A 14319-nucleotide genomic window follows, 5' to 3' on the forward strand; every position below is an offset into this window, starting at 1 on the left:
ATGTTTTTTTTTCTTAAATCCAAATTAATTCTCTTTAAAGGGGAGATATACATATGTGTGTTTTTTTTTTTACATGTATATCAGGGGATATGTTTGTATGGGTATCTGTTTTTACATGTATATCAGGGGATATGTTTGTATGGGTATCTGTTTTTACATGTATATCAGGGGATATGTTTGTATGGGTATTTGTGTTTGTGGCTTCTTCTATACTCTGCCTTTTCATCTTAGTTCAACATTGCTTCCTAGTAGTAAGGACAAAAGAAAAAAATGTCCTCCTTTGATGCCCAATATAAAGTGTTACTGTTTCACAGATCACAAGAAGCATGTTTTAAAAACATCTAGAATAGAAAGGTCAGGAGCAGTGGGTGTTTGTGAGTGTGTGTGTGTGTGTGTGTGTGTGTGTGTGTGTGTGTGTGTGTGTGTGTGTGTGTGTGTGTGTGTGTGTGTAATGTGTATCGACATGTGCTTGTTGATGAATGTGTGCACATGTGCTTGCTTGCTTTTGTGTGTCTGTCTGTGTGTTTGTGTGCATTTGTGTGTGTGTGTTTTTGTCTGTGCATGTGTGTCTTAACATATGTGTGTATCGACATGTGCTTGTTTATGTATGTGTGTGTGCACATGTGTTTGCTTGCTTTTGTGTGTGTGTGTGTGTATGTGTGTGTGTATGCATGCTCAGAGATGTGATAGATATGAGTGGGAGGTGTTTGCACTTAGATGTGGTGCAACTGAGTCATTGTTAGAATGTCAAAATAGCAACGTCAAATTATTCAACTCACGCTTATGAAACAGCTCCCGTTCGCTTCGCTAAAATATTGACAGCAGTTGTCCGTCTAAGGACCTTCCTCCATGATTTGCCGAGCTGGATTAACATGATCGCTCACTCAAAGAGCCACCAAAAGGTAACTCTTGGCGAGTCTCTACTTATGCTCACTGCTTAGTTTTCACCCTCGATGTTTCTGACCTTTAGCGTGTGGGAGACTCATGGTGGCTGGACCACAGGAATTGTGATTTGTAGTCACACAGACGTAGTCTATAGAAAGATTTTTACCATGAAGCGCATGGTACACATTTTTGTCAGCCGAACAATAGCCCTATAATCCATAGTGTGTGTAAGGGGTAGTAAAGTGTGTGTGTGTGTGTGTTTGCCAATGTTATGAAGGGATTTTGAGTTATGTAGTTATGTCGTCGTAGTAAAAAATGTTGATCATGAGACTGATTAAATGTTTTAAGGATCACGTAACAAGGAGGACTTAAATATTTAAAACATTAATTTATATTACAGTATAAGTAAGTCACTTTTTAAAGATTTATATATATATAATATATATTATATATGTATATATATATAAATGCAGGCATTCAGGCACCATTAAACTACATGTTTTTGCACTTCAACAGAAAGGACATTAGCAGGTGTGGTAACGACACCTCCATGTTGTGGATTTCCTTTCTTCTACCTTGTCAAAAACACGACCACTACAGTTGTGAGAGATAAAGATGATAGAAGATGCTTGAAAAGATACGGCCTGATACATACCTTCACCATTTGTCTCTGTGCTTTGTGTTAGTGACCCCGTAAGCAGACAAAAAAAGTATTTTTGGCAGCAAAACATATCACACATTTACACTTCCAATCATTTTTTCCAGCCCTACAAAAATCAAAAGGAGAAAGTTTCTTTTTTCATGAGCCAACTTCATATATTTGCCAGACAAGGGGTTAATTGAATTTCTTTTTAATTTGAGGGTCTGCTTATCATTAGGTTTTTATGACATTTTGTTGCCTCCCCCCGTAGAAATCACGCTTAGTTGCGCTCAAGTTTGCGTAAAGCCGTCAGTAGGACCGAAGAGATGGAGCTCCACTGGTATAGTTGGTTCAGCAGTGGAGCCTACATCTATCTTCTCAGAGCAGTTAGGCATCCTCACTCCTCGTTTAACATATGAGCAGAAAGGAGGGCCGTAATTACCCCTGTATGTAAGGCATGTACAGAAGGACACACACTCTGTGTGCTGTAAACAGCTTGATCAAACACAAACGAAACTCACACACACACACGGCACAGCCATGAATTTCTATCCTTCATTTTAGATCTGTTTTTGTCTTTCTGCCATATTTCCTGTTTACATTATTGTTGAGAGCTGGAGAGGTCACCTCCTCACCTCAATGGCTTTTATTTTCTCTCTCTCTCTTTCTCTCTCTCTCTCTCTCTCTCTCTCTCTCTCTCTGTCTCTGTCTCGCTCTCGCTCTCTCTCTCATCATGGTTTAATTACATTGTGTGGTTTGGGTCATCAAGTGACAGGACTGTTCTTGTGTTTCAGTATTAGTGATCGTGATTGACAAATAATAGCATGACAGCCACACACACAAACAAATACCAACTCTTTCTAATGACAACTATTTGTATCAGTAAGACTTTGGTGTAAAATGACGACCGACTGTAAAGATGTGTGTCACAATCAGTGTCACTGATGTCAGTGTCGTCGCTTTGTGGTTGGACTGCATGCTCCTACTGGAATACAAAGATACTGGTGTTGTCAGTCATCAGAATGAGTTCCTCTAGGACAGACTAACACATACACACACACACACACACACACACACACACACACACACACACACACACACACACACACACACACACACACACACACACACACACACACACATGGACACTAACACATGCACATGCACACACACTCACACACTTACACTTACAGTCTGCTGATCTTGCTGCAGTGGAGTGGTGCATGAAAAGGTTCACATATGAATCATGCCGAGACCACGCTGCCGCATTTGAAATCCTCATTCGCAGGCCTTGTTCTTCTTCACCCCCCCCCCCCCCCCCACACACACACACACACACTTACACACAGACACACAAACACACACACACATCTCCCCCCAACCCCCTGCACTGTTCAAAGATTTATTGGATCAGCTCAAATAAAAGACTTTGTGAAGAATGCACTGGCAATCCAAATAAATAAATCAACTGTGCGCATAATAAAAGCCATCCGCGCGCGATGGGAGTTTAATGACAGCACATGCGGAGCAGTGTCACTCTCTGCCACGGCACACTGAATTAGACTCAATTTGGCCCTAATGCAGACCAGACCCGGCCTGGTTTGGGCTCAGTGGCTTCACAGAGCAGCCCCTGCTGGGCTAATAGGGAAACCCCGACAACACCATGTTGCATGCTTCACGTAGCTCATCACATTATACTCATACATACAGTATATATGCAAATACCCCTTAGGACGTGTTTAAGAACACAATGACAAGGTGGCTTCTTTGCGGTGAAAAGCATACCTGTGGAGTGAGTGATGTGATGGGATGCGTTTCTGACCCCCGGAACCGAACCCCCGTGGGGTTGTGCTGTTGCACGTAGCCGGCCTTTCTTGAGGGTGAGGCTTTAAAGAGTGGAACCTCTGCTGATTTGTATTTTTACGCACCGGAGAAGGTTTTTTTGTGAAAAGCCGCAGAGAAACGCCAAGCACATGTTGGACGCAGGGCCGTGTGAGTGCAGGCTGAGGACAGGGCTGTGGGATTGTGCTCTGAGTACATCCAGCTCTGAGTGTTGGGGGGATGACGCTCACTCTCATATCTCCTTCACAGCCAGATAAGCTGGTGCCAAGTCATTGTTGAACAAGGTGCCGGTTTTGAATTGTGCTTGTTAGGAGGGCAGGGGCATGTTTTCACACACTTGCGTGTGTGTGGGGTGAGGGGAGCCTACGGGTGTGTCGTGCCAACGTGTGTGTGTGTGTCTTTTCAACGGAATCTACTTACAGTTGTTTTGGTGGTGTCCTCATGTTTGTGTGAATTTGGGTTTTGATATGAATGTGTATGTGTGTGTGTGTGTGTGTGTGTGTGTGTGTGTCTGTGTGTGTGTGTGTCTGTGTGTGAAGAGCTGCTGGGAACAGGCTGTTGTAAGTGTGTTGTTGCGTGGTGTGGCGTGGCGTGACTAGTCACCAGGTGGGTGCCACGGGGCCCCATCTGAACCTCCATACTCACACGTCAAATGGACCCGCCAATGGCAGCTTATTTATATCACAAACCACAACAGGGGGGCTTGAGGCATGCAGAGACTACTGTTTTCTCTTCCTGTTGTATTTTCAAGCTCATTTATGGTCCCTCACAATAGCAGTGGAAACGTGAGAAACCGCCGTTGGTGCATCTGAGTGGCTGTGATGTGAGTAATTTGCACCGATCTAGATAACTTATTTCACACCTCTGCACACTTCTCATTTAGGATGGGTTGAGAGGGATTGCGTGATTGTGTTATCTTAGTCTTATTCTTAACTGGTCTTAATTACTGGAAAGTCCAATTGGCGCATGGTAATACTTAGGCTGTGACATATTTTTGTACTAGCGTGTAGCTATTTATGTAGAGACAACGTAACAACTGTTGTAATTACTCCATCGCACATTCTTTTGTGCTCAGACAGCTATGGCTGGGAAAAGGACAAAATTTATGTGGCGACATTTTGCAGGTTATGTAACAATGGAACAGCTGGAAATTATATTGTGTTACAGTACATTGTTTTTGTGAACTTATTGTGTCTTAAACTCGAATGTGGTAAAATGAAAGGGGTTCATGCATTTTCATAAAATGTTGTTTTTGACAGGTAAATGGTCAAATAAATAATTTGGATAGACTGTGCCTGTATTTACAGTGGATATTTCAAAGCTAGTAGAGATGCCATGAGGTAGTGAATGAGAGTCACATTTTGGTAATGATTAGATGAATGGCCAATCAGACGGGAAGATCATAGCAAGTCCTCAAAGGAGTTTTGGAAATAAGACTCTACGCTTTGAATCCCTTGCGTATGTTTGTGATTGTCATTTATTGTCTTTTCTGCTCTGGGAATGTCCAGAGGGGCTCCATAATTTACCTCAGGTTTTGGAAAAGGGATAGCATTTTAGGCTAACATTCCCTGCATTTTCCTTTCCTCTCTCTACCCTCAGAGGGTTCTTGTTGCCGTCCCGTAATTATGACATTAAGGAGATCTCAGAAGATTTTTTGGGCAGTTTTGGCGGTTCAGGGATGAGTGCAGTGCTGTCCCCCTCTGGGTCTGAGCCTCATACAGTTACACACTGCCTAGTGTGCTCTGTGAACAACAGACAACATTATATGTCAACGTACACAGAAAGATGTCGCACTGTAGATTCTCACATGGCAAAAAAAACGAAACAAACAAAAAAAACAATGTAAATGTTCAGAAAGCCAAAGCGCTGAATGCATCCACTTGCCGTAATTGTTCCAAATAAAAAAATAAAAGACATTTTACAACAGGGAGGCCTGTACTGTAGCTTTGCTCTGTAAACACACAACACAGCCACCAACAAACTGCGCTCTATAGGAAGCAACCCACGCATAGATTCGTATTAGCAAGCAGATTCAAATCATACACAAGTTTGATACTGAAGATATATCGGGTTCAGCTGTGATAGTGTGTGTATGTGAAGAGCAGCTGTGTGTGTGTGTGTGTGTGTGTGTGTGTGTGTGCGTGTGTGTGTGTGCGTGTGTGTGTGTGTGTGTTTGTGTGTGTGTGTGTGTGAGAGTGTGTGTGTGTGTGTTTGTGTGTGTGTGTATCTGTTATATGTGGGAGGACGAAGAATGAGTAACCACTCGCTCTGTGTTTCATGAGTTTTTGATTCCTGTTATTCTCGGTGTGTGTGTGTGTGGTTTTTCAAACTTCTAACCAATTCCGTACCGATTGTGAATTTTGGCCTTTTTTTATCTGATTTGCATGGGTATTTTTCCCGTTAATATGGTGATTATTTATGAATACTTGTAACTGTTGAGTTCCAGTGGCATTATAATCCAGGGAGGCTATCTTAAAAACTCTAATCTAGTACATTAAATTCATGCAGCTGATGTAAGAATGAGTAGGATATTTAACTGGTTATTTTTTATTCTGTTTATTAAACCTCCTCTTGAATAGAGAATAAAATCCATCTCTGTCCAGAGATACAGTGGTGATACATGAGACAATAGTTTCATTCCCTTGAAGAGAACATTTGAATAAACCCCTAAATGTGTTCTGCAAGTCTCACAAAAATTGCACTGTAATATTTCCCCAGGGTGTAATGTAAGGCAATTAACAAATACCTACAACAATCTGAAACAAAACTGACCTTCCCTGTTGTGTGTGTTTCCTCTGTGTGTGCGTGGTGTGCGTGTGTGTGCGTGTGTGTGTATTGACAGTCGACATAGAGAGGCTGAGTTCCCTGAGCTCAGAAGGGGAGGATGATCTTCTCCTGTGGGGCATGGAGGCTCAGGACACGGCTGAGCTCCAGGACAAGACGACAAGCCTGACGCCCAGCGAGGGCACCGAGCCTGGCAGCCCGGCCCGCTTCGCCCGGGCCCACAGCCTCAGCCCCGAGCCTAGCCCCTGGGCTGCCAGCGGTGGTGGCGGTGGCGGCGGCGAGGGAGGGGCCTTGAGTGGCGCTCGCAGGGATGGAGACAAGGCACCGCCAGCAGTCTACAGTGAGTGCACTTCACACATATGCTTTATTTGACACATTCATGGCACATGAGTCATTAATTAGGGAGGGTTTCATGTGGGGTTTTATCCCTCTGGTTGAAGTGGCAGAGAGAGGGCACCGTGAGGATACCGAAAGCCTGTTTATATGGCAAAGGCCCTGGCATGGCAGACTGCCGGGGTTGGAGCTTGGAACTCGGAGCCGCTGGGTGACGCTGAGATAACAAACCCACCGCAGAGTCGTAAAAACCGTGCCGTTTTTGGATTTTAGTCTGTCTTTGACACATGGGGCCTTTCACTCTCGCATGACACAAGATTTTTTCCCCTAGGCGGTTCCTCATATCAAGAGAGGTGATGCTAATGTTAGGCAATCAGACCTCGAGCATGTGAGGCTTTTCATTTTGATTTCTTGAGGAAGATCAAAGACACCCGCAGATCGCCTACAACCCAGCGCTTCCCTCTCTTTCACTCTCTATACTCGTCTTTCTCCCTCTCCCTCTCTCTATCTCTCCCTGCTTTCTCTCTCTCTCTCTCCCCCTCTTTATCTCTCCCTTTATCTCCCTCCTCTCCATTCTTTCTCTCTCTCTCTCTCTCTCTCTGTCATCCCATCCCGTGTGTGTGCGCCGCTGTGCCTGATGAAGGCAAAGCTGAGTTTTTACAGCGCCGAACCGCACCGGCTCGTCCCCGGCCACATAAGACAGGCTCGAAATATGATGCCCACATCTGCAAACATTTGAAAAATCCTCCACAAAGTCAGAGCGGAGCAGAGAGCGCGGACTGGTTGGCGTTCCCATACAAAGCTTGTTCTCTTCGCGTTACAATGTTTTGGTTTGTGTTCGGTGGCTCAGAAGCACTTAGACTCACAATGAGATATTCTGCCACGCTGGTATTTCTGTCACTGTCACCATTTGTCTTAGGTCATTTTTTCCACCCATAATTCATAAGTCAACTTTTTCTTTAAAAAAAAAAGAATTAACCACTCAGAGGCATAAACAAATGTTTCTCTCTTTACACGGTTTGCTTGCTTCAAACTCGTTGACTTAAGTATGTGGAGCAACAACCACAAACAAAAGCTTTGTTAGAAAATGCAGTTATGTAGTTTTCTAAATGCATATACTGTGTTTATGTAGTTTAAATAAAATACATTTCGAGCTTGAGCTCGCAACGTTTAAAATGAACACACAGACATTTACCCATGACAGTGGAGTGCAGGTCAAATGCATTTTAAAACAATGCTGTCCGAAAATATGCAAAAATATGCAATCAATAAGCGGTTTTGGTTCAAAGATCATTTAATAATTCGGCAAATAAACAACCAGACTCAACACTCCATCAGATGTATCAGATACAAATCCTTTCAGAAATTCCAACATGGATACATTTTCTCTGCATAAACATCCACTGCCATGGAAACCTCTAAGCTCAATGTCATTAGTTTAAGCAACCTGATAAGCAATCAACTGAGCCCAGGTAAATCCTCTCTGTAAAATAATGGTTGAAGCCCCTGGATAATTTCTTGTAGATTTGACTTCATTCAGATTAATAATAATAATAGTCAAAATAATAGCAGCTAGATGTTGAAATGAACATGGTAGGGATATCACAGGTAAATAAACATACGTTTTGACAGGTGACTTTTTCTCCTCAATCAACTTGACACTGTTAAAGTACTGTTTTCACCACCCCTCTCTGAGACCAAAGTTCAGACGACCTGTTGACTGACGGATGGTGGACACGCTCGTTTTGTGTTGCTCTCACAGGTCGGGCCGAGGAAGAGGAGCTGGCCCACTACGACTTCCTGGCCCAGCTGAGGAAGGCCTCCCACCCCGGCGGCCTCCTGGAGAGCCAGACACACAATGGCAGCGGCGCCTACCACGTCCGCGGTGTCCACGACGACACGCCGCCGCCCACCTGCTGGTCGCCTGGGGAACATGAGTCACCGGAGGATAGAGGTAAAGCCCCCTGCCGCTGGATGGACACGGCTCACTTGAAATGCCATTTCTGCGCTGATGGCCACCACTGTGGCCGAGGTGCTTTCCCAAACCGGCATTCTGACATCTTTGACATCCCCCCTATGGTCATGAACCACAGTGAATCATTAAAATCATCAAATCCTTCTTTCTTTTTTTAGATCAGCATAAAGATTAGTATCGAGCAATAGCACGGTATGACTAGAGTAAAAAGTGGTTTAAAGTGAAATGCTGTGTGACACAGCAATATGGAGAATCACCCTCCATCAGAAGTCAGACACTTGGTAATAAGTGAAGGCCCAGGTGTGTGTGTGTGTGTGTGTGTGTGTGTGTGTCTGTGTATTCACCCCTGGCTGTGATTTTCAGACGGAGTCCCACTGAGCCCCGACGCCCTCAGAGGTCTGCTGGCGTGCCCGTTCTGCCAGCGCACCTACCGGCGCGAGGCGGCGCTCCACGAGCACATCAAGTTCTGCCACGAGAGGGACGAGGGCCAGAGCACGTGCCCCATCTGCGGCTTCAGCGCACCCTACAGGGCACAGATGGAGAGGCACATGCTACTGCACAGCCAGGCTCAGGAGAAGGTGAGCGTAAGTTCGCAACAGTACTTATAACATATAATATCAGTTATGTGTGAAAAATTGCTGAAAATGTCTAGTGTCCTCTCAGCTGGGATACTAACTTTGCCATGATATACAGTATATATATATATCAATGTGTGTGTATGTATCTATCTCTCAAGATAGATACATACATACATACACACACACTGACACACACACACACACACGCGCGCACACACACAAATGCCCATGTTGTTTTCTTGGCCTTATTGACGTTTCTGTCTGTCTGTCTGCCAACAGCCTCTCTCTGACACTTCTATGGAGAGCAGAAAGTTCAAATGCTTGCAGTGTGGGAAAGCCTTCAAGTACAAGCACCACCTCAAGGAGCACCTCAGAATCCACAGTGGTAAGACACACACTGAAAATGACATCCTAGCATGCAGGGGTCACCCACCCTAAGGCCACACATGTTTCTCTGAGCTATCTACAAATGGAGATTAAGTTGGAGATTTAAGTCATTGTGCCTCCTTCTCCTTCCAGGTGAGAAACCGTATGAATGCACGAACTGCAAGAAGCGTTTCTCTCACTCAGGTTCCTACAGCTCTCATCTCAGCAGCAAGAAGTGCCTCAACGGGGGAGGAGCAGGATCAGGAGGAGGAGGAGGAGGAGGAGGAGGAGGAGGAGGAGGAGCAGGGCCCTTTAACGGTCACCCCCACCCAGCCTACCTCCACTCCTCCCCCACGTCACCCCTTACAGCTGGAGGTCGCAACAGCACCGTAGGGAAGGGATCTCCATATGCCCAGGAGAGGCAGCTGGGGCAGCTGGGGCAGTTACCAGCCAACCACCAACCAGTCCCTCCCCAGGAGCAGGGCGTGGCCGGCCTCCGAGGCCGGGACCTGAGCAGGCTTTGGGACCCTACAGCGGAGCTCTCCCTCAGGGCCAGCGTCTTCAAAGGCACCACCCTGCTACCCTACCTCTACTCCGGTAGCAAGTTTGAGCACCTGCTGCAGGAGATGCTGAGGAGGGAGGTGCAGCGGCAGGACGGGGGACCCATCCGGGAAGAGGAGAGGCCAGGCCGAGGAGAAGCCAGGGGCTCGCCGGAGAGGAGCAGGCACGGAGAGGCTCCGGCGCCTGGAGGGGTGACGTGCCCCTGGTGCTCTCAGCTCTTCCCGAACAGCGCCGTACTGCTGCAGCACGAGCGCTACCTCTGCAAGATGAACCACCGCAGCGAGGCAGCTATGGAGGCGGCCGACAACCCCAGGGCCAAAGATGGCTCCCCACTCAACTTCTCCAGGCCCTCTCCGCATCGGCATTCACATCCGCAAGAACCCCAGAAGACACCCACAGCCCTCAGCAATGGCCTCCCCAAAGAGCACTCGCCGCTGCAGCGCAGCCCCTGGCAGTCAGTGCCCCAACAGCTCCTGGTGGCCATGCAGTCTCCCATGCAGCTCCGCCCCGACACCGCCCTGCCCTACTGGCCCCACCCAGAGGTCGGCAGCCCCGGTGGCAAAACCATGGTCAGTCCTGGCGCCGCCGCCACCACCGGCAACACTGACATCCCCTTTTCGCCCATGCAAGACCGCAGGCGCCTGCTCTCCTCGGGATTCACCTCCCCGCTCGGCCTGGACCTCTCCACCACGGGTGGGTCCCCCCCCAGCCGATCTGCCGCACCCTGCAGAACCCACGGCTCGGCCGGCTCCCAGAGTGAGCCCCTAGATCTGTCCATGCCGAAGGCCCCGGCACCAGAGCACCAGAGGGAGAGGGCCTGTAACGGCACGTCGCGGGCCGAGAGGAGAGACTCAGAGGGGCTGTACAGGAGGCTGACACCACCCCCGCAGCAGCTGCCGGGGTATGGGGGGGCTCCGCCACTCCAACCGGGCGGTCCCTTCGGGGGAGCCCCAATGTTCGGGGGCTCCGTCTACGGAGCCTACCCTCTCTTCAATCCCATGATTCCCGCCGGACTCCAAGGCACGGGGCACGAGAGCATGCCGTCGCTTCCTGTCAACAGGGCGGCGCCTAACGCCGGCTTCCTATCGCCAATGGCGTACATGCTGGACTCGGACACAGAGTCTGTCCTGAAGAGGATCCATCAGGAGAGGCAGGCGTTAATGGTGAGTCTCGCACAAACACACAGTCGTACAGTCAAACCGCTCGTCGTATAATAAAACCGTTAGAATTTGAGCATGACACGTTTTACAGGAATGTTCAAAACTTCCAGCAATCGTAATGGCTAATGACGAGCGAATGCAATCCTAACATGCGTCTCAGTTCTTGACTGCTGACCTTAATGTATTTGGCCCCCTTGTAGTGTGTCACTGTTTGATCAGCATGTATACAGGCTGCATGCTAGGGGAGGCCCCACACCACATTAGAAAGCATTGGAGGCTTACTGTGCTTATTTACTACTCATCCTGAATCATACTGTAACTGTACTGTAATATCATACTCCGCACACACCCTTCGTTCTGCTTTTCAACTGAACTAGATTGTCAGCAAAACGAGCACACGGGCTTCCTTGATTTTTGAGAAACTCAACAAATTAAAACTGTGTCTCTTTCTTCAGAGCGAGGCCTTGAACCGCGGCTGCCTCGACTACCTCTCTGTGGTGGGGGAGGAGGGGCTGGATGGAGACGGAGGCCCGGGGCGCAAGAGGCTGAGGAAGACGGAGGAGGGCCTGTACGCCTGCGACATCTGCGACAAGACATTCCAGAAAAGCAGCTCGCTGCTACGTCACAAGTATGAGCACACAGGTACGGCGCACAGTTCTGGGGTGATCTACACAAAGTTCACACACTCATCTCGCGATTCGATTGTCATAGTTAAGATCTAGCTACGGAATGCTGAATTGCTTTGTATTCCTCTGCACAGGGAAACGTCCCCACGAGTGCAAGATCTGCAAGAAGGCCTTCAAGCACAAGCACCACTTAATCGAGCACAGCCGCCTACACTCTGGCGAGAAACCCTACCAGTGTGACAAGTGTGGCAAGCGCTTCTCGCACTCTGGCTCCTACTCCCAGCACATGAACCACCGCTACGCCTACTGCAGCCGGGACCACGACCCAGACGCCGACGGCCTGGCTGAGGAGTTGTCCATGGGGGAAGAGCCTCGCTACCAGACCCCGGGCCTGGACCTCGCTCCTGAGCAGAGCACAGCGACCACCACCACCACCAACACCACCTCCACGACGACTCCAGAGGAGACTTCCACCTTCCTCAGCGACTCCAGCCTGGACGGAGCCTCTGGAGGGCTCAGGGAGGAGGAGGAGGAGGAGGAGGAGGATGAGGAAGACGAGGAGGAGGAACGGGCACTGGGTAACTATAGAGAGGAACTGAAGGCAGACTCTGAGGTTGGGGCTGAAGATCTCCGAGGGAGCCCCAGCCCCGTACTAGAGGCGGCACTGAAGAGCCAGGAGGAGGGCGGCAGCAGGTCGAACAGAGGTGGGGGAGGGAGGGCCGAGACGAACGGGGAGGTGAATAACCACTGTGACCGAAATGAAGAGGATGCAGCGATGGAGCAGAGATGGACACCGGAGAAAAAGAATCGCAGCACAGATGCCAGATGTGATGACCAGGCATGAGATAGAATGGTCTGCAGGACGAAACGAAGTTAGCGAAGCCTCCCACACTCTGATAAATAAGGAGGGAAATGTGCCAAGAGGCCAGCTGCGATCAAAATGTGAACAAGCCAAAATATCTCAAGTGCCTGAGGATAGTCAAAGCCATTTTAAAAGACCTTGTTCTTTTCTACCTGCATTCCAAATCATCAGTCACACACTTTAAAATGTGTCTCTAAAACTGATTGTAAATAAACCTGGAAGATTCACCGAAAAGAGAAAGACTCCAATTAATTCGGTTTCCAGTTTCAGTTTATTTTTTAGAACATCTGTACATAATATCAACCATACAGCAGACCTGTAGTTGAATCCAAATCACAAGAAGAGTGATATGCACATATATATATATATATATATATATATATATATATTAACAGGCACTGGTGAAGGACAGTCTCTCATACAAGCTCATAACTCTTTACTGAGAAAACATTCACTCCACTGAACCACTGAAACTCCTCTGGACTGAAAACCACTGACTATGGGCTCTCGGCAGCATTTCATACCATGCCGCTCAAAACCTATTTACATTTCCAGGAGAAATGACACTTTCTCGTAACGCTTGTTGAAATGTTTTCAACATCAGGACATTTGCCTGTGCCTTTCCCACCCAGCTGTGCAATAGCCAACCGTCTCACTACATGACAGATCAGACAGTGCTTGTCATGTAAACACAGACATTCTGTGTGGACAGACAGATGAAACTTGGAGAGCTTTACCGTGTCAATTTTATGACAGTTTTAATTCTTTGTTAGTTCGAAATTCTAGGAGAAGTGGCCTCGTGGCTAAGACCACACAGTATTACAAAGTGTCTGTAATAAATGCTCTGTTGCTGCAGTATTTATAAAGTGATGGGTGAGACAATTATTTTAAAGATGGCACCACAAATACACCCAATCATCTAACCATGCTCATGTTTACGGGATTCTCAGATGCAGAGTTTGGCAGCCGTGGGCCTCAACCGGGCCTGAAAGTTGATCCTTTTAGTAAAGTTGAGTTTACAAAAACATTATTTAAGGCCTGCACATGTCTGAAGACTGTTCTGCATGCGAAGCATATGGTTCTTATGCCTTGTATGCCTTGTAATGTGTGTGAAGCTTTGAACTACAAACACTGTGACTCGTCTGACACCAGATTTTAAGTCAGTGTTGAGCTGTCCTGTGATCAACTCTGTAGCTTCTCTCCATACTGTCGCAGACTTTCTGTCTGGTGGAAACGCAAAGAATTATGCACCTCTTTTCTCTTCAGTTGAGGTTGTGAACCTTTGTAGCTTGTACTGCAACATTACACAACGTGGTTACTAATGTGGTGCTCAGCCTGCGCTTGTTGTTAAGCTTTAAATACGAAGTTTTTTGCTTTAAAACATAAACATCTTTACTATGCATCTCAATTGTGTAAAATGCTCTGTTCTGTTTCACTTCTGTTTTTTTTCCTTATCAGTGGAAGATTGGTGTACTGGTGTTAAAAGTAAAAACAAATCGCATCAGTCCCCAATGAATTTGTTTACAAATTCCTTTTTTTTTACTGTGGTGTTGCCAAGCAACATTGGCAAGTTAGAAATCACTTGTTTTCAAATTCCATCTCTTAAGCTTTTTATACAATTTTGTAATAAGTATTTTCAATTGTGAATACAATTTTGTAATAAAGATGTACATATTTTGACACTGCCTCATATCATTTTTTCTTTCT

At 46.9% G+C, this 14319-nt stretch overlaps 2 protein-coding genes across 5 annotated transcripts in view; one reads left to right on the top strand and one right to left on the bottom strand.

The window, feature by feature from the left end:
* The first annotated feature begins 766 nt into the window (after positions 1 to 766).
* LOC105912170 (zinc finger E-box-binding homeobox 1-like) lies at positions 767 to 14292 on the top strand. Its single transcript, XM_042707713.1, has 8 exons — positions 767 to 902; positions 6210 to 6491; positions 8247 to 8576; positions 8823 to 9037; positions 9317 to 9422; positions 9557 to 11172; positions 11580 to 11766; positions 11885 to 14292. The coding sequence occupies exons 2-8, from the start codon at positions 6272 to 6274 to the stop codon at positions 12592 to 12594; spliced, it is 3384 nt and encodes a 1127-aa protein (XP_042563647.1). The 5' UTR covers positions 767 to 902; positions 6210 to 6271; the 3' UTR covers positions 12595 to 14292.
* arhgap9 (Rho GTPase activating protein 9) overlaps positions 6977 to 14319 on the bottom strand; it is a 40264-nt gene continuing 32921 nt past the window's right edge. Inside the window, exon 22 of one of the 4 annotated variants that reach the window (XR_004163692.1) lies at positions 6977 to 6988. The gene's annotated coding sequence lies outside the window, so the exon portion shown is untranslated. Of the gene's footprint in view, positions 6989 to 7055; positions 7084 to 14319 lie in introns of those variants that run through there. The other 3 variants (XR_004163689.2, XR_004163690.1, XR_004163691.1) reach the window with 3 other exon arrangements.

Source organism: Clupea harengus, chromosome 5, assembly GCF_900700415.2.
Source record: "Clupea harengus chromosome 5, Ch_v2.0.2, whole genome shotgun sequence".
NCBI classification, from domain to species: domain Eukaryota; kingdom Metazoa; phylum Chordata; class Actinopteri; order Clupeiformes; family Clupeidae; genus Clupea; species Clupea harengus.

What these genes read in the sequence shown, in the direction of transcription:
- LOC105912170 (XM_042707713.1), top strand. Translation starts at nt 6,272, where the DNA reads ATGGAGGCTCAGGACACGGCTGAGCTCCAGGACAAGACGACAAGCCTG. An exon ending in ACAGCCAGGCTCAGGAGAAG is followed by an intron (nt 9,038 to 9,316) that starts GTGAGCGTAAGT and finishes GTCTGCCAACAG; the next exon opens with CCTCTCTCTGACACTTCTAT. An exon ending in GCACCTCAGAATCCACAGTG is followed by an intron (nt 9,423 to 9,556) that starts GTAAGACACACA and finishes TTCTCCTTCCAG; the next exon opens with GTGAGAAACCGTATGAATGC.